Source organism: Parambassis ranga, chromosome 4 (assembly GCF_900634625.1).
Source record: "Parambassis ranga chromosome 4, fParRan2.1, whole genome shotgun sequence".
In the NCBI taxonomy this organism is placed as follows: Eukaryota; Metazoa; Chordata; class Actinopteri; family Ambassidae; genus Parambassis; species Parambassis ranga.
The window spans coordinates 20,477,258-20,501,975 of NC_041025.1; the positions used below are offsets into that span (position 1 = coordinate 20,477,258).

Genomic DNA, 24,718 nt, shown 5'->3' on the forward strand with positions numbered 1-24,718 from the left:
TCCAGAGTGCTGAAAGCCAGAGTCAGAAAGCAGAGAGAAAGCGTTGGAGACTCACACACACACACACACGGGAATTCATTCTTTAGAATTGCTCCAACTGAAAGCATTGGAAAATGTGTAAAGGATTAGCTGCCTTACCCCAAAGCTGCATCGAAAGGTGAGAAATGTTTCGTTACTGATTTACACTTTACAACCTTTGTTTGGTTCTGATTTGGTTCTGACTGACTGAAGTTTGAGTCTGGTGTCAGAAACAATTCAAACTGAATTCTTGGGTCAACGGCTGCATCTTTACAAACTTTTTTTTACTTGTTAGTTTTGATTGTTGTTTCCCAGGAATTGTTTTTGGGCAATTTTTAGGCCGTAGATGTTTTGTGCTTTTATATTTGCAGTTATTTTCTGTAGATTTTCCATCAGAATCAGAGAAATGTCCATGAAAACAAAATGTTTCTACCATATTTTAAAATGCTTTAAAACGTTTAATTAGTTCCTGATTCAAATACAAATGTTAAATGATGGATAATAGAGCTAAAAGAACAACTCATGACATTATATTAAGCTTATTTTGAAATAAAAACCTCAAGAGCTAGGCCTAATTCTTCCTCCAATAAATAAAAGTATAATGCTGATTTTTTTATTAGTTCCAAACTATAAATCTGTCATCCAAAGACAAACTCAGTAAAGCAGTTATGATGACAAATGACCTTAAAGTTTACGTAAGAAGTTCAAACAACACGCCTGAAGTCTCCTCTCTCTGCTTCCCATCATGCAGGGCCAAAGAGATCAAGTCAAAATTGGGTGTTTTACTGCAGAAGCCGGAGAATGCCATCGACCTCATCATCCCGTATCCGGAGAAGCCGGAGAAGAAGCCGGAGAAGCTGCAGAAGTGAGTGTGTTCTCCCTCACGGGGGCCTGTGTTTGTCAGGAGATCAGAGCAGGTGTAGGTGGGTGGAGATGAAAGGACTCAGACATCAACCTGAGATAAATGATGCATGAGGCACTGGGCTGTGCGTATGCTTCCAGCACACTGCAGTCTTATCAGAGAAAGTTTCTGTTTTATACATTTTACAAAACAAAACCTTTGATTTTCTGATCTCTGCTCCTGTGAGGAGGCTCGCTGAGGCTTTATTTTTAGTTAATTCACTTTTCCTGACCTTCCTTGACCTCTGTATTTGGCTTGGCAGATGCGACTGTAAATCAAGCCGCTGCCCCTCATGTTGAGATTTTGTATGAGCCCTCACAGCTCCTGCCATCATTTTATCCCCTCAGATAGGAATGCATCTGTGAAGGTGTGTGTGTGTGCGATGTGATTTAAGCTCTGGGAAACTTTCCACTCATGTTTCCAGCTAATCCTCACTGTGAATAAACACCACTGCTGCTCTGGCTGCGGCTGTGTTGTCTTTAAGTATCAATAACTCCTTTTTGAACTTATTAAAACGTTCAGTTTGGAATCTGAAACACTAAATCCAGGTGTGATCTGTTCGTCCAGGCTTGGATTAAAGATTTTCAAATGTGCATTTGAATATCTATGGTTTGTTTTTGAGTCTTTTCAGTCTGTCAAGGGTTAGCTTCAGCTCTCTCTCTCTCATTTTAAGGAATCTTCCTGACTTTTTTTTTTCTCTCAGGCCGACACCTGATGAGGCTGCTCAGTGGCGTGATGGTCTGGACCGAGTCCTGAACAACAGCTGTAGGTGTTACTTTTCTTATTTTTCTACCATCTCGTTTCACAATCTCTCACATCTCACACATTCGTTCATATTCTGGGAAGTGATGCAATGGCTGCCAGAAATGGCAACAGGAGCAGTTTTCCTTTTAAGACCCTTGTAAAATGTTATAAATTTGTGTGTTTTAAGATAATTTTATGCTAAGCCCTTGCCTGGGTTTTAATGCCAAAAGTTAGCCAGTAGTTTTAATGCCAAATTCAACTGTGACAAAACTTCACAGCAGGTGAAAACAAAACAGATCATGGTGTCAGCGGGACTGAAACAATGTTAGCATAAATGTAACCATGTCTCATATCTTGTGGATAGATTAAATGTGGTGGATGTTTTTTTTTTTCATGAGGACATGTTGCCATGCAGTCATGCATTTTTTTGAGAAATAAAAATGTGCCGGCACTTGAGGGTGTCTCTAAAAGTGAGAAAAAACGTATACGCCTCCATGTCAAAATGAGCTACTATGTTATCATACGTGAGTAAAACGGTGACTTAAATATTACCTCAGGGTCATGAATAAGCATCAGTCTATTAGTTCACTGTTAATAAAAGTGTATTAATGCCATTAGGATTATGCCATTATGTTTTAATATTTTGACCATATTTGGATTATAACTGGAGGAAAGTGAACCACGACACTACCAGGACTAAGCGTTTTGTGTATGATAATTTAAGAGTTTATATTTGATGTTTTTTAATAATATTATTAGTCACCAAATACTCCCAGATTAAAGTAAAGCCCATCAGTCATCATGTTTCCAGTTTTAACCATTGGTTTTGCTTGTACTTTAGCCCATCTCACAGTTAGGAAATGTCATCTTTGTTAGCTGAAATCTCAAACTAGGGCACATTTCGTGTGTGTGTGTGTGTCTGCAGCCTCTCTCTCTGCTTTTTATTACCCGTCGTTAGAAGCGACCCCAGACTGCATCATTATGTCCAAAGCTTGTGCTGCTTCGGTTTACCAAACGGGGGAAGCAGACACGAGTCCTCCCTCTGAGGCCTGGTGTCTGTCTTGCAAACGGCTGTTTAAACAGGGACATTAGACCCTCGGGCAGCGTGTTTGCTCCGTCAGACGTCCATGTAACCATGGAGTTGTAATTGGACGATTATGAGGTCTTTATTGTTGGTGTTGCATATGAATATTGTGTGTCCACCCTGTACGGGCTGACAAAACAAAACATAATTAGATTGCACGTCATGTTATTACACAATCCTACAAGAGACACTTGAATGCATGAATAAAACTGTTTGATAATTTGTTCTGCTTCTGCTTATATTAGAGGAAAAATGGAGTGTGTAGCTTACAAATGCAAACTCTGCCTCCAGTGTTTACCTGACAAAAGTGCACAGGAACACTGCACAGACTGATGATTAACTCCACTGGTTAATGGTATTTAACAGTCCGTGTAAACTCTCCTGCTTAAAGCATCACTTAAGCCGCTTCTGTGCATCAAAACAGAGCCTCGTACAGATGTTACTGACCGGCCGTGCACTTCCCCTCCGCACAGCTCGGTGGGTGGCAGAAGACCTTTCCTAAGTGGCTCCTTCGGCTCAGATGTGTGTTTCTGCACGCTTAAATGAAAGTGCACATGTCCGTGAAAGTTGTGTGTGTTTGTGTGTTGTTGTAACATCTCCGGAGAGAACTGCGTATGATTCCACCAGCGCTGATTTATTGCACAGTCGCCATTAACTGCCGTACAGTGATTATTTATATCTGCATGAGTTTTTACATTAGCGTTGTTCTTTATGGCTTTTTTCCTGGTGAATTCTCATGGGATCTCTCCATGAGTTATTTCCTCTCACGTACAGCGCTGCGCCCATCCTTTTCCTTCAAGTTACAAAATTGCATAATGCAAAGCGCAGTGCATAGCAGGAAATGCATAATGCATGACGACTCAGAGAGATTTTCAAAGAGTGAGGGGAAAAATCTCATTTTCATGCTGATGTTTGTGCGGCTTTTTTAATTAGAATGAGTTTTTGTGATGATTCAAACTAAGCAGACATGGAGTTAAATAATAAAAAGATCATAGTATTTTGTGACTCTGATTTAGACATCGTCTGTGTCTGTAAGTATGTGCTTCTGTTTTTTTGTGTCCTTGTTCTGAAGGTCTTTAAAAAAAAAAAAAAAAAAAAAGCTGAAGCTTGATTACGACTCGCTGCTATTTTGAACCAAAGTAGCCATTCAGATGGAAGATAAAAGCCGGCGGACCAGAGCAGAACGCTTATCATCTGCAGCACATGCCCTTTCACACAATGGGAACTTTCAAAGACATTGTGTTTAAACTACAATAGACTTCAGTGGAATGAATGGTTTTTTTATTGAGCGCTGTGCTTCTCTCTTTGTGTGTAAACATTTTTCTACGTTTTTGACACTCATAAAAAAAAATATTTTTCTGTGTTTGAAACAGGAAAAAAATGTTTTTAAATTCCTTTAATTACTCATGAACAGCTTGTTTATGGTGACGGTGACAGTTCTGGGACAGGTCAGAAGTTGAAGTGAGCAATTCATTGTCAGGTTTTCTAATAGACTTAAAGAAAAACAGGCTGTGTGTAACCACAGATGCCGCTCTTTAACTTTATGGCTCCTTGGTAGTATGTCTGGTAATTGAGTAAAATGTAAGAAGATAGCAGATAACAGTCTGTTAGTGTTTTATGGTTTTTTATTGTTGGGTAGCTGAAATAAGCCACTAAAAATGGGGGCCTTGGGGTGGAAAGTGTTAATGTCGATGATGCAGAAACATGATGTTAATAACCTCATCGCACTCACGTGTTCTTGTCGCCATGATGCTTCTGTCCTCATGTTTTCATTCATCCTGTCTGTAAGATTGTGCTTCTGCAGTGCGACAGCCTTCAAATGTATGGCTCCGGCCTTTTTCATATTCTATTGATTTACTTAACTGATATTTAATATCAGTTGTCACTCAACCTTCAGAGCTGAAGGACATTATCACCATCAAAAGACAAGTTAAGTTCAATTATTCTCTTCTTCCTCCTCCTCCTCTGTCTTTCATCAGACGGACTGGCTGCTTTCCGTAGCTTCCTGCAGTCTGAGTTCAGCGACGAGAACGTTGAGTTCTGGATGGCCTGTGAGGATTTCAAGAAGATCAAGAACCCAGTCAAGATGGCCTCCAAGGCCAAGAAGATATACGAGGACTTTATCCAGTCTGAGGGACCCAGAGAGGTCAGAAACTCCTCCTTCCTTTAAAAAATCAGCTTGGCTGCATGGGGAATACAAATCAGTCATCAAATCAAATCCGTTCTCATAATGTTTCAATTTTTAGCTCCTGCTTTAATATGTAATCATACTCAGTGGAACTGATTTTCCCATCAGTCGCCCACAATGTGACTTAAAAGGCAATGTAGTACAAAGACAAATCCAGCCATGGAGTAGCTTAATGTATGCAGGGGAATGGTTTTTATCTTATTTTTCACTCAGTAAAGGATCAGTTTAAATTCTACATGGCATGTTTTATTCCCTCGGTATGATGGTAAAACAGATTTAGCTGAATTTTACTCTTAAACTGCTGAATATTTGCTCAAAATAAGAGAACGAATAAATAACAAAGACAAACTGGGTGTGAAAGTGAAGGACTAGAGGAGAAACACAGGCCTGCCTGAGTGTAAACAGATGAGCTTACAAACAGAGAATGTACTGAGACTGAACAGCACACACACCAGAACACGGAGGTATTACACACACACACACACACACAATGTGTCACACATTCACTGCAGTGCTTCCGTCTTGGGTTAGGAACTTTTCCAAAGTCATTCACAAAGCTGAATGAAGTCAGACAATTGAAGAAATAGTTGGACTCCTTATCAAACATGTACTTCTTCATCCATTTTAATGCTATGAGTGGGTGTGAATCTGAAGTTAACAGTTACCAGCTGAGAGCCAAACACATTTGGAAAAGAAAAACAGAAAAACTATGAAAGATTAAGATGATAAATGAGATTAAACATAATGAATACATACTCTAAATTCATAAAGTCACTCCGAAGGGAAAAGCAGGCAGATTTAGATTTCAGGACCTGAATGTTACATGGAGTCAAAGTCAGATGAGCATGATGGTGGTGTTTGAGGTGAAGCTTTAAAAAGCTGGCTTTGAGTGAGGTCAAGCCAAACAGGAACATATGGTTTACTGCTGGACAAGGACTGCAGCTTGAACCAGGCCTAATGTTAACCTGCAGGTGCATGGTTTGTTGGTTTCAGGCATTGGTGAGGCGAGGCGCTGCCCTCAAAATGCACCACCTGCCCCACTAAAGCCAGCTATCCTACCTCTAAAAGTAGTTTTGTTTTATTAACTTCTGATTGGTTGATTTGATGCTGATGATGATGATGTAGGATAACGTCAATCCTGTCTAGAACCTTCTACAGCAGCAGCAGAGAGAAAATCTGTTTTGCATGACAATCAAATGAATGAACTGTGTCAGTAGATGAAAAATAAAAGTGGGCCTAAAATGGAGCCCTGTGGTACACCACGGGTAGATGTGTGTCCAGCTCAGGTGTCATGAAAGTAATTTAAAACCTTTGCTAAGGTCACTAAGCTCTCTTTGCTATCAGTACTAAATGAAGGACAGACTCCTGTGTGTCATCTCCCACCTCTCAGTTCAATCTAAGCGATGCTGTTTCCACTACAGACTGATTCCTACCTTCCCATTAGTTTTATGTCATGGGAAAAGTTCTGAGTTTACTAATCATATGTCTGTCTTGTCTTGTCCTCACTTTGGTTCATTCTAATCTCATCTCTTCTCTTCACTTCTTACAGGTCAACATTGACCATTTCACCAAGGATGTCACCCTGAGGAACCTGGTGGACCTCTCCTCCACCACCTTTGACCTGGCCCAGAAGAGGATCTTCGCCCTCATGGAGAAAGACTCCTTCAGCCGGTTCCTGCGTTCCGACCAGTATCAGGAGCTCCTGGTGAACTAAGCAGCAGTGTGACGAGCTGGATATGTGGGGGGCAGGCAGGCGGGGGGTTGGGTGGGGAGGTGGGGGAGGTTTCAAACAGCAGTTGCTAAAAGTGAAAACAATTTAAATTACATATTTTTAATAAACAACCATTGTGCAAGACAGCTTGGAGACTTTTATTTGACTAAATCCTAATCCTAAAAAAATTGAATTCAAATTCAAGTGAAAAAAAAGAAAACTGCCTTTTGAAATGGCTCATCTCCCCACCTAACACACACACACGTACAGCTATCTAACATTAACCTAATCTAACCCAAATTCTTAACTTTACCCAAAAACCAAGTCCCAACCCTGAAACTAATCAAAAAAACTAAGACCAGCCAACATGTCCTTACTTCACAAAAATGTCCTCAATTCAGTGGTCAGACACACAACTGGTTCTCACAAAGATAGCTGTACAAGTACACACACACACACACACACATTCCTGATTTTCAATCCTAATCAGGACCAGTAAACAAATGAGTTAGAGTCCCGTTTTAACAATTGTACTTTAAAAAGTGATTGAAGCTGAAATAGATGTTAAGCGTACAGAATCTCACACACACACACACACACACAGTTACGTTTATCAGATCATCCAGACAGTCAACATGACCTGACTTACACTTGTGTGTCAAAGTGTTTTTGTAGCATCACCAAACTTCAGACCATTGACTGAAAACAAAGCTGTAACAAGATGATTACTATTTGTACTTCACTAACCAACTTACAGCCTGGGTCTCACCTGGCCTCTGTCGTTGCTAACCAAAACAACAACAATATCCAACAACAAGTAAACTACACAAAAACATGTGCTGTAACATCCTGATCAGTCCTGTTGCTGAGTTATAATCTATTATTCGTATTAATTAGGATGTGATGCTCAAATGGATTCAGCTTCTTTGCAATATTATAAAAATCGATGGACCAAAATGAATGGCTTCCAATCAGATCAGCACAGTTTAAATCAATGATAAAAAATCATTATTAAGAGATAATTACACCAATAAGCAACAGCTTGGAAACATTTTTATTCAACACTTTGACACACAAACACACTGTTCTTGTGGTATCTTATATAACAGATCACCTTATTCTTAACCGTATATGAATGTTTATTAAACAGCACTGTGTACCTTTGACAGTCCATTATCATTGTAAAGTAAATATGTCTGGGAAAAAAGCATGTTGTGAACATACAGACATGTTAATCCTTTTAAAAACCCAGGCTCGACCTTCTTCCTTTGACATTAAAGTGCTACCAAGACACTGTCAGGGTAAAACTCAGATATTATAGTGCCTGGGCAGGAGATAGAACTCTGTCTGCAGACATGGGAAACAATCGATCAATAATTTACCAGCATTCATCCTTCTAATAAAAGAATCTATACCGCAGTGGAGCCTTATCAATGTATGACTAACGACAATCACATCACTTTGTTTTCTTATCCTCGTCTCCACAGTGTAGCTCATCCTGTGAGAACAGTGCTGGCTAGTTGGCTCGGTGGATTAGCTGCTTGGCTACCACCACACTGCAAGTTGCTAAGATGGGAAAATCAAGTAGGAGGGGATCTCAGGAATAAAAAGAAGTAAACAGAGCAGTGAGTTTATACAAAGGAAAGTCTTTATTCCCATGTGATTATACCAAAGTTGAACGTATGCACGATGAGTCACTAAAAGGGTCTTTCAGTGCGACATTACTAACATGGGAGACAGAACTGAAGTTTGCAGCACTTGACAATCAATTTCAAAGTTCCTTTCAAATACAAGCCTTAAAAAAATCAGCTCATAATAGTCACATTAATCTGTATATTAATCTGTTTGTTTTTTGTTGGTTTTAACTTTACATTGTGACAAATCACTTCCACAAGGCTGAAACACAAGCAAATGTCATGATGGAGTGTCCAAAAATATACACGTCTAGCCGAATGTAGCAGTCATTCCGTGTGATTATATTTACTCCTGTCTCACTTTATGTTTGTTTGTTTTTCACCTAAAAGCATTTAATGTGTTAACCAACACAAATATTATCTTTATATTCAGCATTTTACGAGTCCTTATTGCTGATCAGGAAATCAGTAAGCACTTAAGAATTGGATGGATTTTGTGGCACAGATTAGCCAGTCTGCTGTCACAGCCCGACGAGTTAACACCACAGGACAAACAAAGCATCAATAAGGGCTTTAACAGTGCTGAGTGTGCATTATTGGATGTAGCCTTGCATGTACGTTTTCACATAATCACATAAAATATATATACATATGCATACAATTCCCGAAGATGTATTTATTTTATTTATACGTGTAAATATCCACTTAAGTTATTTGAAGAGACACCGATGGAAGTCTTTGAAAACGACTCACACACTGTCATAAAAGTAGAAACATCTGACTTTCAGTTGTCACTGTTTTCTTTTCATCAGTTAATTTTATGACTTTTAAACAACATTAGCAGTAAGAGTGTTAACATCTTGTGGTCATGTGAGTAACTGCATGTAAAACATTTCTGTTTTTTCTTATTTGAGACTATCGCATCTCTATCGCAGTCCTTTTTTAAAGGTCTGATCTTTTCATAAATATTTTCCAAAACCTCAACATCGGTTTTTAACATTACTAATTTAATTGGAGGATAGCTTAAATAATGTTACCGACACACAGCGCAGGCTTCCTGCCTTCACCTCTTCGCCTGTAATTGGATGTTGTAATGACGAGCAGAGCGTTCCAGAGAGGCTCCAAACAGCACTTCCTATGACCTCGGCCTGACATCACGGACAGTCCGTACATATAGTTCCATGCTGTCTGTGGGATTGACTCATTTTTAGAGCCGGCCTCTAGAGGCCGCAGGGTGCGCTGCAATTTTAAAAGAATGCTGCGATCTCACAGGGGAACACAAACCCCAGCCTCCTGGGTGAAAGTCTGGTCCTCTGTTACGACCAGATGACATATGTGACCACATGTCTTTTTTTTCGGCCCAGTCACAATTCTAACCAATAAAACAGCAGAGAGGTTTGTTGTAGACAGGATTTTTTTTCCCCCAAACTTGGAAGGTTTTTCAGTGTTTATGCATGTCACATCAATTCATCATCCCCAGTGTTTCAATGTTGGCAGTAATTAAGTTAAGTTTCCATAGTGTGATGCCAAATCCCTCACTGGTCCCTCACTGGTCCCTCACTGGTCCCTCGCGCTCCACAAGAGAATAAAAGTAAAACAAATTACGAAAAAAAATTAAGACGTTTGTTGGCTCAACATTTCTCTACATAAAACGTACTCATGCCTGTAAATTGATGGACAAAAAAAAAACGAAAGAAAAGAAAATGTCTTGGAGTGAAATATCACTAAGAAAACAGATTAGTCTTATTATTTCCTCCTTTTTTATCCCTCCTCCCAATAAATGAGTTGTTTTAGAAGAACAAAGCTGCATGAGAAGGAACGATGAGTTAAAGACGGAGCGGAAACAGATGCGGCTGAAGAAGCTGCTGCCAACACAAACACTGTCAGAAGCCTGCATGGTCGCATCCGTAGCCACCGCCGTTTCTGGAAATAGATGGAAAATGTCAGATGCCTCGGAGTCCCCGGAGGAGGTTAGTGACCATCTCCGACAAACGCTGCGCTGAAGCTCTTACAGCCTCATTTAGTGGAGTTCAAATAAAACCTCCACATGAACAACATGAAGTATTCAGATTACAACCTGTGTCAGTCTCCTTTATTTATTCCACCCTGAGCTTTCTTCCAGGGTTTGTGTGATAAGGTTTCCACGATAAGGTTTTGATTCATTTTTGCTGTTTTATTGCCAGCAGTCATGATTGAAACCTCAAATCTGTCTCCTGGAAGGGAAAACATAACAACAGCTTAATATAGTGTCCTTTAACCTAAGGAGGATGTTGGAAGTTAAACGGACAAGTTCCCAACAAAGAGTCCAGAATACTCTTTTGCTGATGGATGAAGCTCATAAAACTATACAGTGCTGTTTATGTTTACTCAGGCATCATTAACAGGCGGAGGGCGTGGGTGCTGATTGCTCACTCAGTTCCCCTTTAAAGAAGGCAAGACAAAAAGTTCTCATGGCTTCGGGGCTTTTTATACACTTTTGAGAAATGATCCGTCTTCATGTGAAAGAAAAATAATACAAACGCTCAGTCATTTCCCCAGCGATGTCTGCGGCTGGCAGCGCCGACCAAACCGACGGACCCCCTCGCAATCCTCCCTTGTATTGTTCAAGGTCTGAGCTGGAAAACACAGAGCAGCTTACTGGAGGCTTAAGGTGCACTCCGTGCTTCAAAAGCTGCAAGTTCTTTCCACATCAAGCTGCCCTCAAGTGCACATTATGTTTGGCATTCAGCTTGAAGTTGTGATGCACGGTTGCTAGGTGACGGCAAATGGACTTTGACAGGTTCCAGTTTGGTTTTGAGTTTGTTTTGTTTTGATGCTTTTTTGGTGAAACAAAATAACTTAATGAGGTGACCAGCGAGAAATAGAATAGAATAGAATAGAATAGAATAGAATAGAATAGAATAGAATAGAACTTTATTGAAAATTCTCTTGTTATAGCATCACAATGGCCAACACCCAGCACCCACATACAGCCAAACTAGCAATAAATAAGACACAATATACAATATATATATATAAAAAAGAATAAAAAGGAAAACAATCTAATAGAATCTAAGTAATAAAAGAAAAAATATAGTATAAATATAGAATAAAATAGAATACAATGTAATGCAGTGCATCTGTGCATCTTCCTGCGATCTTATTCTGAAGTGAAAATATACATGATGTATAAAAACATACACTTACAGCCAGTGTGCTATGAGATGGCATACAGAAGGAAATTGGATCAAATTGCACACAAGGTTATTACACTTTGTGAGGTTATTGCACATCGAAGATATACATGCCATAGATTTGGTTATTGCACATTGAAAAGCCTGATTGCCGCTGGCAGGAAGGATCTCCTGCTGCGCTCAGACCTGCACCGAGGTGGTGTAAGTCTGTGGCTGAAGGTGTTCTGTCGAAACACCTCCAGGTCGTGCAGTGGGTGAGAGTCGTTGCACAGGATCCTATTATAAGTTTCCCTGAGCATCCTCACCCTGGACACCCGCTGAACTGTCTCCAGCCCAGCTCCCACGGTGCAGCTCGCACTCTTAATCACTTTGTTCCTGAAGACTTCTGACCCAGAGGGCGCTGAGCATCAGTGTCCTGGTAGTGTTTTTAAACATGTGCCAGATTTCCACATCTTTTTTTCTGGGTTTAACAAAAGAAAAATCTGATTAGTAAACGGACCCACGAAGCTCTCTCTGTTTTGAACCGTGGAGGGGCCACATCCAGGACCGTGCAGTCCACACGTTTCTTTGCACAACTGCTTTTGTTTTTATGGAGACGTGACCTGCAACAGATCCCATAACTCACTCTCCCTCGTCCTCCTACAGCGAGGATTGAGTTGCATATCAAAAACACGTTTGTTTCTGCAGGAACAAAAACTTCCCTGCAGGCAGACAAATGATCCGACTGCTTCTCATGGTTTCATTTTTTTCTGGATTTATTCCAAACATTTTTGTCCACATTAACTCATTTAATGAGAGAAAAAAAGAATCTCAGAGAGTCTTTCATGGGGTTGGAGTACAGACGATCAGAAGACGATGGCAGGTATTTCTGAATTGTGCGCCACACTTTATAAAGCTCTCAGCAAACACCTGGAACAAATGAACAAACTCTCCTACCCAGCACCTTACAGGCAAACAAGGGAAGAAATCTGACACCGAAGCCCTCTTTATTCCTGCATGCTCACAGATCATAGGGGGTTAATTTTATTAGCTAACGTTATTTTCTTGACTTTATTGAAGGATGACAAAAACAGGGCTCTAGTCCACAGTCCACAAAAATGTGGTGGTTACTGCTTCTGGTTCCAAACATTTTTATCCCCATTAATCACTTAGAGTTTAGACGTCCTGGTATTATTTTTCAGGATGTGTCCCTATCTTAGACATATATGTAAAATCGACGACCTGAAAACCACAGAAATGTGTCTGTTCTGTTCAGAGGCGCTTTGAAAGAAAGTCAGCTGTTGTTCTCCTCTTTGCATTAGTGCATAAATGGAGACCTCCAGCTGCTGCCAGCATTTCAGAACAACGTGTGTTCTTTTGTCACGTGGCGTGAAATTAAAACGGATCTGACTCACAGACACAGCGAGTCTTTAATTCACCCTCTGACATTAGGATGTTCACGACAGGAGGCCGAGAGTCACGTCGCGCTGCACAAAAGCAGAGCAGAAGGAAATTATCCCCTCTCCATTTTCTAAAAAAAAAACCCACCAGACAGTTTATCACAGCGTGGCGCTCATTGTGCACGTTGCACAATGAACTGTAGGTACAGTGACTATATTTCTCTGTAAACCCCCCTTCAGTTCTAGGCTATCTTTAGGTCATGTCTCCTGCCAACACACTCAAGGGTCTTGGATGCAAAGTAGTAAAGAGACAAAGATAAAAGTTCATTATTGTATTTATATATATACAAAATGTTCGTAGTGTAAGAGCTTTATTTTGCTCATTTTTAATGAGATGATTCTTAAGATGTTTGGATGAAATACTGAAATTCTAAGCTGAGCTTTCACACATGATGCATTCAAGGACCATCCGAAAATTAAATTATGAATCATTTTAATTAATCTTCATTAGCCATCTACAAAATCTTCTCCTCCACCACCAAAAAAATGAAGACTTTTCCTTCGTTTGTGCCTTTCATTTACACATAAACAGAGTTTTCGCCTCTAAAAAAGATTATTTCCAAAAACTCTGGCAAAAGTGGAGATTTTGAAAATCCCTGCATTCGTTTGCGGCAGTCTGCGCCTCAGTTCGTGCGTGCATTTTTTGTGTAGTACGGCTGCGAGAGCAGGCAGTAGTCTAGTAATGGAAGCATTCCGGGTAGCTTTTGCATTTCTGTTGGTGTAAGCACTTTTTACATGTTTGCATTTGCAGATACATGTAAACGGGTTCAGTCCATGTAGTCCCTGTCTTATGCTCTCACCTCCATCGGACACATGGGCTGAATCTAACCGCTACTTCCTCCTGCATCAGTAAGTTTTACTGCTTGTGTTGTGAGCATCGTGTCTGTGATACATTTAAGGATGCAGAGTCCACTATATAGGGTTAAAACATTCCCAGTACACATTCAAACAGCACTAATAAAAACGTCACACTGTGACAGAAGTGGCTGATTTCTGACACAGCTATGGACATGCTGGACAGAGTGACTCGTCCAATCTGTCACCATTTTGGAGTGGAGCTCGAACTCAGCTCTGTCCTACATTTCATACTCCAGAAACACAAAAACAAGCACTTGAATCTATAACGTAACACAAAGATTTATTTCCTTTCTTTAATCACACATTTGTTTTATTAATAATAAACATTGAGTATTCATGGCGATGGGACCTGGCTGCTTAGTGGGGAGGTTTGCCTTGAACTACCCGTCTGTGTGGAGCACACTGTGACTAGGACTTAATGTGGACTGACACCCTGCAGTGCAGAGAGAAGGCCTTTTATTTGCCAGATGCAGTCATGTCTCACCTGCTTGGCCATCAAACCTGCTCCTTATCAGCTAATGGGCCGCTGACAAGCTGCCCAGCTGCCCAGCTGCAGCTCATGAGCTTCCTGTTTATAATTGTTGAGCAGACCTGCTGCTGCTGCTGCCTTTTACCTGAGCATTGTTACAGTTAAATAGAGGGGGGAAATCAAGCAGTCATTTAGCTTTGTGAGTTGCCTTCACTTCCCTTCAGTCAACAGCATGCGAGCAAAGACTATATATGACTAATCCTGAACAATGCTGAAACATAAATCACATGAAAAACGACACTGAGCGTTCAAATGAGGATTTAAGGAGACGTTTGTGAAAACAAGCTTTTACATTTTTCTCTCTCAGCACAGGTTAGATAAGACAGGAAGTCTTCCATTTGTCTCGATTGAGGAGAGCAAATAAATGGATTTGCTGCCAAGACTGCACTCTATGTTCCCCAGAGTGTCTCCCACACTACAAAACATGGTGAATAATGTCATCTCTAAAGAATGGAGAGATGTCGAGCACATTGTTAACGTGGAGGAAAATTATTGTGTGACGTGAACCATGTGTTTGTGTCAGAGCGATTAGTTCGAGAGAACGTCTGACTGCTGTTTCAGAGAATAAAGGATCTGTGTGTCACCGTGTGAAACCATGGACTAGACAGGTCCGATGTGTTTCTATGAAATGACAGAAGGACACAAATGATCTCAACAGTTCAGTCTCCATCAGCCTGTTGTGATGCACATGTTGAACAGTCCTTGCTGTGCATGTATTTACATGGATTGTGTGCAACATAAGACCAAGCACGGTGCATTCAGTGTTTCTTTGAATTTTAGGACACCTGGCCTTTTATCAGCTTAGTGTCCCTGCTGTGTGTCCTAACCACCTCTTGTTGGCTGTTCCTAAACGTGGTGCTTCATTCTTAAAGGTAGGGTAGGAGATTTTGAAAACTCAGTGAGAGTCAGCCAGATTTGGAAAGTAAACACACGCCCCTTTCTCTCGGAGCTCACCCCGAAGCCACGCCTCCCAATCACATGGACCTCCCAAGGACATTACCTGAAGACGAGCTGCGGTCTGTGACTTCGGCCATCATGCACATACCTCTCTGGTGCGCGCAGAGCAGGAAGAGAGTGACAACCAGCCAATACTCCGCGCAGGGTCCACCCGGAGGATTGGCTGATGTTTTTAGTGTTTTATAGCTTCCACACATGATTCATATTCTTCGTTTTAATGCGAAACTGGGCCGGATTGTAAAGAGAAGTTACACTAATTTAACAAAAAGTGCACCAGAATGAAATCTCCTACCCTACCTTTAAGAAAAAACACCCATGAAAGTTTCCATCTGAACATAACTGGCCTCGAGGTAGCAGCCAGCCAGAGAAGCTCCGCACACCGCGGGTGTATTAAGTTGTTTTTCGTACTTTATTTCTACTCTAAACACTCTACTTCGTACTAAATCGTACGTATAAGTATAAGCGGTCAGGCACTGCAATAATGCGTCTTTTTCGGACTTTCTTCGTGGTCTTCATCGCTTTTGGAGCACTTTTATCATGCCGCGTCTAGGCCGTGACGGAAACACGCCAGGGCTCCATTGTTTACACCAGAGATCAGCTGATGAATCTCCAGCACAGCGGGATGTATGGCCAGCGACACGAAATCCCCAAAGAGCTGAGGAGGAAACAACGCGGAAGCAGAGGGGGCAAAAGAAGACAGCTGAGGAAAAGAAGATACAAGCCGTATCTTCCTTCTATCGTCATGGGTAATGTTAGATCACTGGGTAATAAGATGGAAGAGTTAACATCTCTCACAAAGAGCGAGTGTGTGTTTCGTGAGGCGTCTGTAATGTGCTTTACAGAGACGTGGCTGCACGCAAACATACCGGACTCTACCGTGAGTTTAGCCGGCTTTCAGTTGGTACGGGCGGACAGGAACTGCACCGAGAGCGGCAGGAAGAAAGGAGGGGGACTTGCGCTCTACGTGAACAACCGGTGGTGCAGCCCGGGACACGTTACGGTAAAGGAGCGTGTGTGCAGCCCGGACATTGAACTGCTAGCGGTGAGTCTACGTCCGTATTATTTGCCCAGAGAGTTCTCTCACGCCATTGTACTCGTTGTTTACATTGCTCCCTCGGCGGAGGCGTCGCGGGCTACTGACGTCATCAGCTCTGTGACCGCGAGGCTTCAGACCCAGCACCCTAATGCCTTCATAGTGATTTCTGGCGATTTTAACCATGTTAATCTGAAATCAACTCTGCCCACTTTCAAGCAGTTTGTGGACTGTAAAACAAGAGAAAATAAAACTCTAGATTTACTGTATGCTAATGTTAAAGAGGCATACAGCTCCATAGCTCTCCCTCCCTTGGGCAGATCAGACCATAGCCTAGTCCACCTCAAACCCCAGTATATACCAGCAGTACAGCGGCAGCCGGTGACCACCAAAACTGTACGGAGGTGGACACCGGAAGCCCTGGAGACCCTGCAGGGATGTTTTGAGGTGACTGACTGGGATGTGTTCTGTGACACCCACGGTGAGGATGTAGACACACTCACAGACTGTATCACAGAATATGTTAATTTTTGTACAGATTCTCTAATCCCCACCAGGTCAATACGCTGCTTTCCAAACAATAAACCATGGGTGACAAAGGACATCAAGGCATCACTCAACAGAAAGAAGACAGCCTTCTTGAGTGGAGACAGAGGGGAGATGAGGAGGGCCCAGGCAGAGGTGAGGGAGAAGATTGGAGAGGGCAAGGAGAGCTACAGGAGGAAGCTGGAGAGCCAACTTGCCCGGAACAACTTCAGGGAGGTATGGAGTGGCATGCGAACCATCACCGGCCACAATAGGATCTCGGACCAGATGATGGATGGAGATCTGCAGGAGGCCAACCAGCTGAACCTGTTTTTCAACAGGTTTGATAGTCCACTCCCTGACCACCCTCCCCCTCCCCCTCCCTGTGATGCACCATTAACACCTGTCTATAACAACAATGTACCTCCTCCTCCTCCCCCTCCCCCTAACCATACTAACCAGTCTCACCTCCCAATCAATAACATCACCCTGCCCCCCTTACCCCACCTTCCATTAACAACCCCCCAGCCTCCCTGCCCCCCTCCCCCATCAGATCTCTCTCTCTGCTCTTCTGTGTCCACAGTTACCATCACCACAGAGGATGTGAGGAGGGAGTTCAGTCGACTACGACCGGGAAAAGCTGCAGGACCGGATGGACTCAGCCCCAGAGTACTCAGGGACTGTGCCACACAGCTGTGTGGGGTCTTCCAGCACATCTTCTCCTTGAGTCTGAGCCTGATGACTGTCCCTACCCTGTGGAAGACAACATGCCTTGTTCCTGTGCCCAAGACCAAACATCCAAGCACACACAGCGACTACAGACCAGTTGCTCTGACTTCACATGTGATGAAGTCTCTGGAGAGGCTGGTCCTGAAACACCTGCGTGCTGTTGTGGAACCATCGCTGGACCCCCTGCAGTTTGCTTACCAGCCCCGTATTGGAGTGGAGGACGCCATCATCTACCTGCTGCACAGAGCACACACCTACTTGGAGGAGGCAGGTAACACTGTTAGAATCATGTTCTTTGATTTTTCCAGTGCGTTTAACACCGTGCAGCCTGCCCTTTTGAATAGGAAGCTCCTGGACATGCAAGTTGAGACCCCACTGGTCACCTGGATCACTAACTATCTTACAGGTCGACCACAATTTGTGAGGCTGAGGAACACCGTCTCGGACACGATAGTGAGCAGCACGGGGGCACCCCAGGGCACGGTACTGTCTCCATTCCTGTTCACACTCTATACATCGGACTTCAGACACTGCTCACAGTCCTGCCACCTGCAGAAGTTCTCGGATGACTCTGCCATTGTGGGCTGTACCAGCAGAGGTCGGGAGGCGGAGTATATGAGTGTGGTGGACAGCTTTGTGGAGTGGTGCGGACAGAACCACCTGCAGCTGAATGTCACAAAGACAAGAGAGCTGGTGGTGGACTTCAGGAAGCACCAGACACTCCCAAACCCGGTCAGCATCAAGGGTACCAACGTGGACATTGTGGACAGCTACAAATACCTGGGTGTCCACATTGACCAACTGGACTGGTCCACAAATGCAGAGGCAATATACAGGAAGGGACAGAGTCGCCTGTATCTACTGAGGAGACTCAGGTCCTTTAATGTCTGCCAGACCATGCTGCAGATGTTTTACCACTCGGTGGTCTCCAGCGTCATCTTCTACGCTGTAGTGTGCTTGGGCAGCAGGATGAAGACGGCCGACACCAACAGACTCAACAAGCTCATTAGGAAGGCTGGCTCGGTGCTGGGAGTGGAGCTGGAGTCTGTGGTGGAGGTGACGGAGAGGAGGATACTGAGGAAACTCCTCAGTATTCGTAACAACACGTCTCACCCCCTGCACGACACACTGCTGTCCTACAGGAGCACATTCAGCAGTAGACTGAGACTACCGAGGAGCAGCACAGAACGCCACAGGAGGTCCTTCCTGCCAGTGGCCATCAGACTGTATAACTCCTCCCCTTTCTGTAGGGAGAAGAGCTAGATGATCATGTCAGGCATCACTGTCATTCCCTCCACTGGTCTATATTTATGTTTACTTAGCACCTTACATCTCCATATTTGTATCCATGTATCATATATTGTGCTCATACTGCGTACTGTACTCTTATTTTGGATTATAGTGACACTTATACTCTTATACTCTGTACTTAACTGCATTTCATGTAACTTGATACCTCTGGCACAAGAATTTCCTTCGGGATTAATAAAGTTTTATCTTATCTTATCTTATCTTATCTTATCTTATCTTATCTATAAGCACTGTTGCCTCAAAGCAAAAAGGTTCCTGGTTCGATTCTGATTGGGCTTTTCTGTTCTCCCTGTGCCTGCGTGGGTTTTCTCTGGGTACTCGGGCTTCCTCCCACATTCTAAAGGCGTTCTTGTTAGGTCATTTGGTCACTGTGTTGGTGTGTATGTGAGTGGTTGTTTGTCTGTGTATGTTGCCCTGTGATGGACTGGTGACCTGTCCGGGGTGTAGCCCGCCTCTCACCCATAGTTAGCTGGGATAGGCTTCATAGCCCGATTCCTGATGAAGCGGGTTAATGGATAATGGATGGATGAATCCTATATCTTGGCACACACAGCCTCTGTCTGACTTCAGTTAGGGTGTTTATATGTAAACTTTTATTCTAAAATTCCTCGTTGCCCTGCAGTCTTTACCATCCAAACCTCGCATCTGCACAGTAAACCAGAGATCCAGACACCGACCAACGGGGATGTATCTCATTTATGTACCTAGTGCAGGTGTGTTTGTGTCGCAGTGTTAAGTGGCCCTGTGTGTGTGTGTGTGTATACGTGCTTTCCTGCACCCGTGATCACATTAAATCACCAGATCCTCCTGTTAGGTTTTAATTAGCGGCCCTCACACAGGAGAGACCGTCCAGCGATAAGCTAGTTAGCGCTGAATAAAGCCGCACTGTGGCCGCTGGGCCTGAGCAGAGTCTGGATATTATTACAGCTGCAGGCAGTGAGACATGCACAAACACAGGTCCTGTATGACATATCCCGTACATACCATATATTTTCCTTAAGCAGAAGAAAAACACACTCAGTGTGTGTGTGCGTGCGTGTGTGTGTGTGTGTGTGTGTGTGGATAATGAAAGGAGCTGGTGGCTCAGAACTTGAACTGGTTAAGGTCAGAACAGTAATTGAGTCAATCTAAAGGGCAAATCAATGACGTTTTATGAAGTAAGAGGCACTTTAGGTTAAGTCGGGGAAGCTAAATGGACTTAAAGGAAATTTATGATGCTGTACTGACTGGACCAGCAACAGGTCCGGCCTGAGGCATCCACAGGGTGCTCTGACCACATGGTCAGGGTCTGAAATCATCACATAAATAAAGCTGAAGGTTGTGTCTGATTTCATGATGCTTATGCAGCTTTATAAGGAATTCCATCTTAATTGGATCCACCGTTTAACTCTTTATCACACACATCAGTCATTTTACTCTGGTAAATTTCTGTATGGAACCTCAGAGCAGCCATGCATTTGAAGCAGTGTCATTTATAAAGCTCCATTTCTGTCATTGACACGTTACATAAGTGCAGAATGTGTGCAGCATTAATCTTTGCTGCCACTCTGCGAGGACACATTTGGCTCGGCGGGGAGTGTAGAACAGCTTTTCCCTCAGGGAGGAAAGAGCGGCTGCTGGGGTAGAAAATGGCTGTTGAACATTAGCGGTGCAGCTTCGCTGAAGAGAACACAGGCAGGAGCCTTCAACCTCCACTATCCATGCAAATTATAATGTTGATAAGAAGTGTTAGCCTGCAGGTTTCTCTGTATAAGCAGGACGCCGTGAGGAGCTGCCCTGGCATCGAGAGAGTCAGTGATTCAGTGAAAACAGCTGAGAGCTGCAAACTTTGTGCACGCCAGCTGAATGGACAGAAGTCCAGAAAACAAGGCCAGCCAAACATTCTCCCTTCTTCACATGGCAGTTCTGTAGCTTGACACGTCATGACGTCAGAAAGTCCTCGCAGCTTTGTGAAGCTGAAAACAGCCTACGTTTAGGCTGCATCACCCCAAACAAGCAACCTGTGGCTCTCAGTGAGTGTCCCTCTCCAGAAATATACAGTAACAGCATCAGCTGAAACATAACGTGACACTCTGTGACCTGAACTCACTGTTCTGTTCCTGCAGTCAGAGATGAGTTATTTTAACAGTGACGCTTCTCACTTAACCTTTTTTTTTTTTTAATTAACCACCCTGAACCACTGACACAGTGATTCAATCTGCAGGGACCTGATGGTAGCAGTAATATTTTGTGATTAAAAAAAAAATGAAATATATATGAAAATAAGGATGTGAGCATTCACACTATAGACTGTGTATATATGGACGACAACTCACCAAAAGTGATGAAGGTTGCAGCCAAGCTGCTGGCTCAACATGGAAGTGGGCGAGTGTTTGGGTAGAACAGCAATGATGCAGCATCACCTTTTAACCTCGAACCGCAACTTTTTGAGTGGCTGTCAGTGTTTCTATCAGTCATCTGAAAGTGATCCCTCATCCTTGTCATAACAGCCAAACCTGAGCTAGATAGACCTGCTTAGAAAGCAAAGCTACAAAGCTGCAACTGGCCAGGACATTAACTGTGAAGCCAGCTCAGGTAGCAGTTTGACTAGTGTAAAGTCCAAACTGCAACTACAGAATAAACCATGTATGCTAATCTAATGATGTAAAGAATGATTTTTTTTTAAATAGCCTATAGAGCTAAATGATATGTGCAACAAATCAATGTTTTTATGTGTTTGTTTTTGTCTTTAGATGGCCGATAAATCTTGTCTTGTGTCACTGTTGACAAAGATATGTTTTGTTGTTGGTGCCACCTGCCAACAATACTCCTTTTATTCCCTGTTTATAGGGAAATTTATGTCGCATTCTATTTAATTTTCTTAAGGAGTCTCACAGGATTCTGCAAAATGATCAAATCAAATCAATCAAACAAATCAGTGTCATCTGCTCCAATATGAACCCTGACTGTATCACCACAAAATCAGCCATTAAGCAGTCCACAGTGTGCCTGTTTTGTGGCCTCGTTACACCTCTCCTCACACTCCCATTCATTTCAGATGCCAGATAAGAATCCGTGCACCGACCCCTGCTGCATTTATGACTTTTTTTGATTCCTCCTTTGTAGATTATCTGTGGCTGCAGAATTCATGCCGAGCCGTACATCAGACAGGAAACAAGACATGTGTGTCTGTGCACACAAACATGTATGTTGTCCTCCACAGGGGTAATTCTGCTTAAACAGAAAATGAATACCATCATGTGCTCGGGATCAACCAATTACAAGCCTTCGTGGAAAAACTAATCCACTTTGGAGCTCTGCTGGTAGATTATGAACTCAACCACTTTTACACATTCTGCTTCTAAAAACCTATCTGGGCATCTTTTATTCTATTTCGGTGCTGTTACTAAGCAGCGAAGGAGGCAGACAGAACCAACCGACGGTAAATATTTATGCATGTTCGCCGTCTCCTTGTCTGTTAAAGTTAGATGTGCAGGAGATTAAATTTAACCAGGGTTATTTAGCGTATAATGCGTCATACTCACAACTTTGCTGCCCATAAAAAGGCATGAAGTGAAGACTGTGTGTGTGAATACGACTTCATGACCCCATGGAGGTACATCCACATAGATGCCAGGACAGCTAGGTGCACGAGTGGGTTTACAAAATGTATGGTTAAAGTGGGAATCAGAGATTTCTGCATGAAATAAATGTAACATTAACCCTATAACTATCAGACGCTGCAGGGTCTTTTATTTTGAAAAATGATTTGCTTTCCATCATTTCTCGAATTGCAAAAAAATCCATCCACAGATCCACAAAGTATTTGTAGATGGTGCCAGGTGAATGGACCGTGTCTGTCCTGGGTCCTTGAGGTTGTAAATGATTGTAAATGGGGCCCTAAACATCAGTTTGAGACTCTGAAGACACTAAAAACAGTGAAACATTTTCACCCAGTAGGTAAAAATATCTTTGTTTTTGCTGGTCCCTTATGCAAAAAGTAAAGGTTGGGGACTGCTGCCAAAAAGGGGCGCTCTAGAGTTAGTATGAAGTAGTATGAATTGATAGAGCCCCAACATGTAAGTTATAAATTTTATTTTTTATTTTTATTTTTATGGCTTGTCAAATCTAGTTCCACACCACAAGTCAAGACCATTTTGAGTGGGGCTGTGTTTGTCGGGCAGTCGCAGGAAGAGGAAGCTTGTGATGAGAGGCGGCACCTACATGTCCATTTAAGGCGGGGGACCATTTTTTATGTAGTCTTACAATGAATGAGTGTAGCTACAGTTATGAGAATATGCTGTAAACATGTTTATTTCTGTTGTCATGGAGGTCTGTGGGGACTTTTAGATCCAGAGGCCCTGATGCCTGCACCTAATCTGAACCAATCAGCATCCATTAGCAGAATGCTAGCATGCTACGTGTCTTATTACAGTTCAGTTCTGATATTCTGAACTATCCAGCTCCTTCGAGGTGAACTGCAGCCAGATTCAGCCCACTGGGATGAACAGGAAGTGAACACAAAATGGCTCTGGTTGTCCTGGTTGGATGTCTGGGATTCTAAAAACCCAACATGTAATTACCACTTATCACCATAGGTGGCACCAAAGAGCACAAGGATCTGCCCAGCTGCCATTTTAGCCTGATTTTAGTCAGTAGAAGTCAGTTAAGTTCAGCAGCAATTACTCATCTAATGACACCGCAAGATGGAAGTTTTAGTTTTTAATTATGTCTTGGTAATAAAAACCTGTTGTAATCTTGATATAACAATCCTTCATGTCCTCTGCTGGTTGTTAGATTATTATGTTCTGATAATCATCTGTAATCAGGTAACATTACACATCGGATAACAGAGTCTGCAATGTGCCCGATGATTATAGAAGATTACTGTGTTATTACAAGGAGACCTCAGGTATGATAGCAGCCTCACAAAAGTTATATCATAAGGAAAGTGGAGCTCATGGCCACAATGATTTAGGGGCAGCAGTGGCGCAGTGGTATAGTAGGGTTGTTCAATAACCGGAAGGTTGGTGGTTTGATCTAAGTCATTGTTGTGTGTCCTTGGGCAAGACACTTCACCCTAGCCTATGGCGCGCCTTGCTAGTCATTGTATGACACTGCTTGGCAGCAGCCTTAAACAATTTCCCTCTGGGATTACTAAAGTATCTAAATAAAAAAAAATGATGAGGATAATGATGATGAAGGTTGTCTTATACAATTAAGACTGAAATGTCTCAACAACTTTCGAATGGATTCCAATGAAATGCATGAATTAAAGGTCACCAGCAGAGAAATTGTATCGATATCGGTGATCTGATTCAACGTCCAACTGTGGCGCCATGAGATTGATTGACAGTCGTAGTCTGGCTGTAACATGTGGTGTTTATCTTTCTGTTGGAGTTGTTGTCATCATGGAAGTCAAACTAAATGATGCAACAACAGTGCTATCTTGTGCACATTTTTTGTAATGTGTGTAATGTAATGTAATGTAGTGTAATGTAATCTCAGTATGACCATATTTTTTGTTACCACGTCTAGAAAACAGCATGTAAGTGACTTTCATGGATGTTGTGCAGATGTGGCCTCCACCAGGGTTGATTGTTAAAGAAAGAATTAATTTAGCATTATTAAGGGTGTGGCCTCCTTATGGGACCAACAGGAAGCTTCACTCCTGCTCTCCATCTTTGCCTGTATTTGGGTTAACCAGGAGTTTAGCTGGATTCATCACGGTCGAACATTTATCACACATTTTTTCTGCTTTGGCTCAGTTTTAAATCTTTTGTTGTCTGCCCTGTAGCAGCATCATGGTGTGATGTTCGCTGCCCTGCTGTGAGTGTGAGGGATGACAGCTTCCGAGATGAAACAGTAAACATGTTTCCACACTTCAGCAGTGCCAATCCCCCAA

General features: G+C 42.5%; 1 protein-coding gene across 2 annotated transcripts in view; it reads left to right on the forward strand.

Annotated features, from left to right (window-relative positions):
* The window catches only part of LOC114434192 (regulator of G-protein signaling 5-like), a 25,267-nt gene continuing 549 nt past the window's right edge, over positions 1-24,718 (forward strand). The window contains exons 1-5 of one of the 2 annotated variants that reach the window (XR_003670472.1): positions 1-157; positions 770-883; positions 1,623-1,684; positions 4,727-4,893; positions 6,485-6,910. Coding sequence is in view for 1 of the 2 variants with exons in the window: in XM_028403207.1 (XP_028259008.1) it covers positions 114-157; positions 770-883; positions 1,623-1,684; positions 4,727-4,893; positions 6,485-6,649 (552 nt within the window). In the remaining variant the exon portion in view is untranslated. Of the gene's footprint in view, positions 158-769; positions 884-1,622; positions 1,685-4,726; positions 4,894-6,484; positions 8,942-24,718 lie in introns of those variants that run through there. The other variant, XM_028403207.1, reaches the window with a different exon arrangement.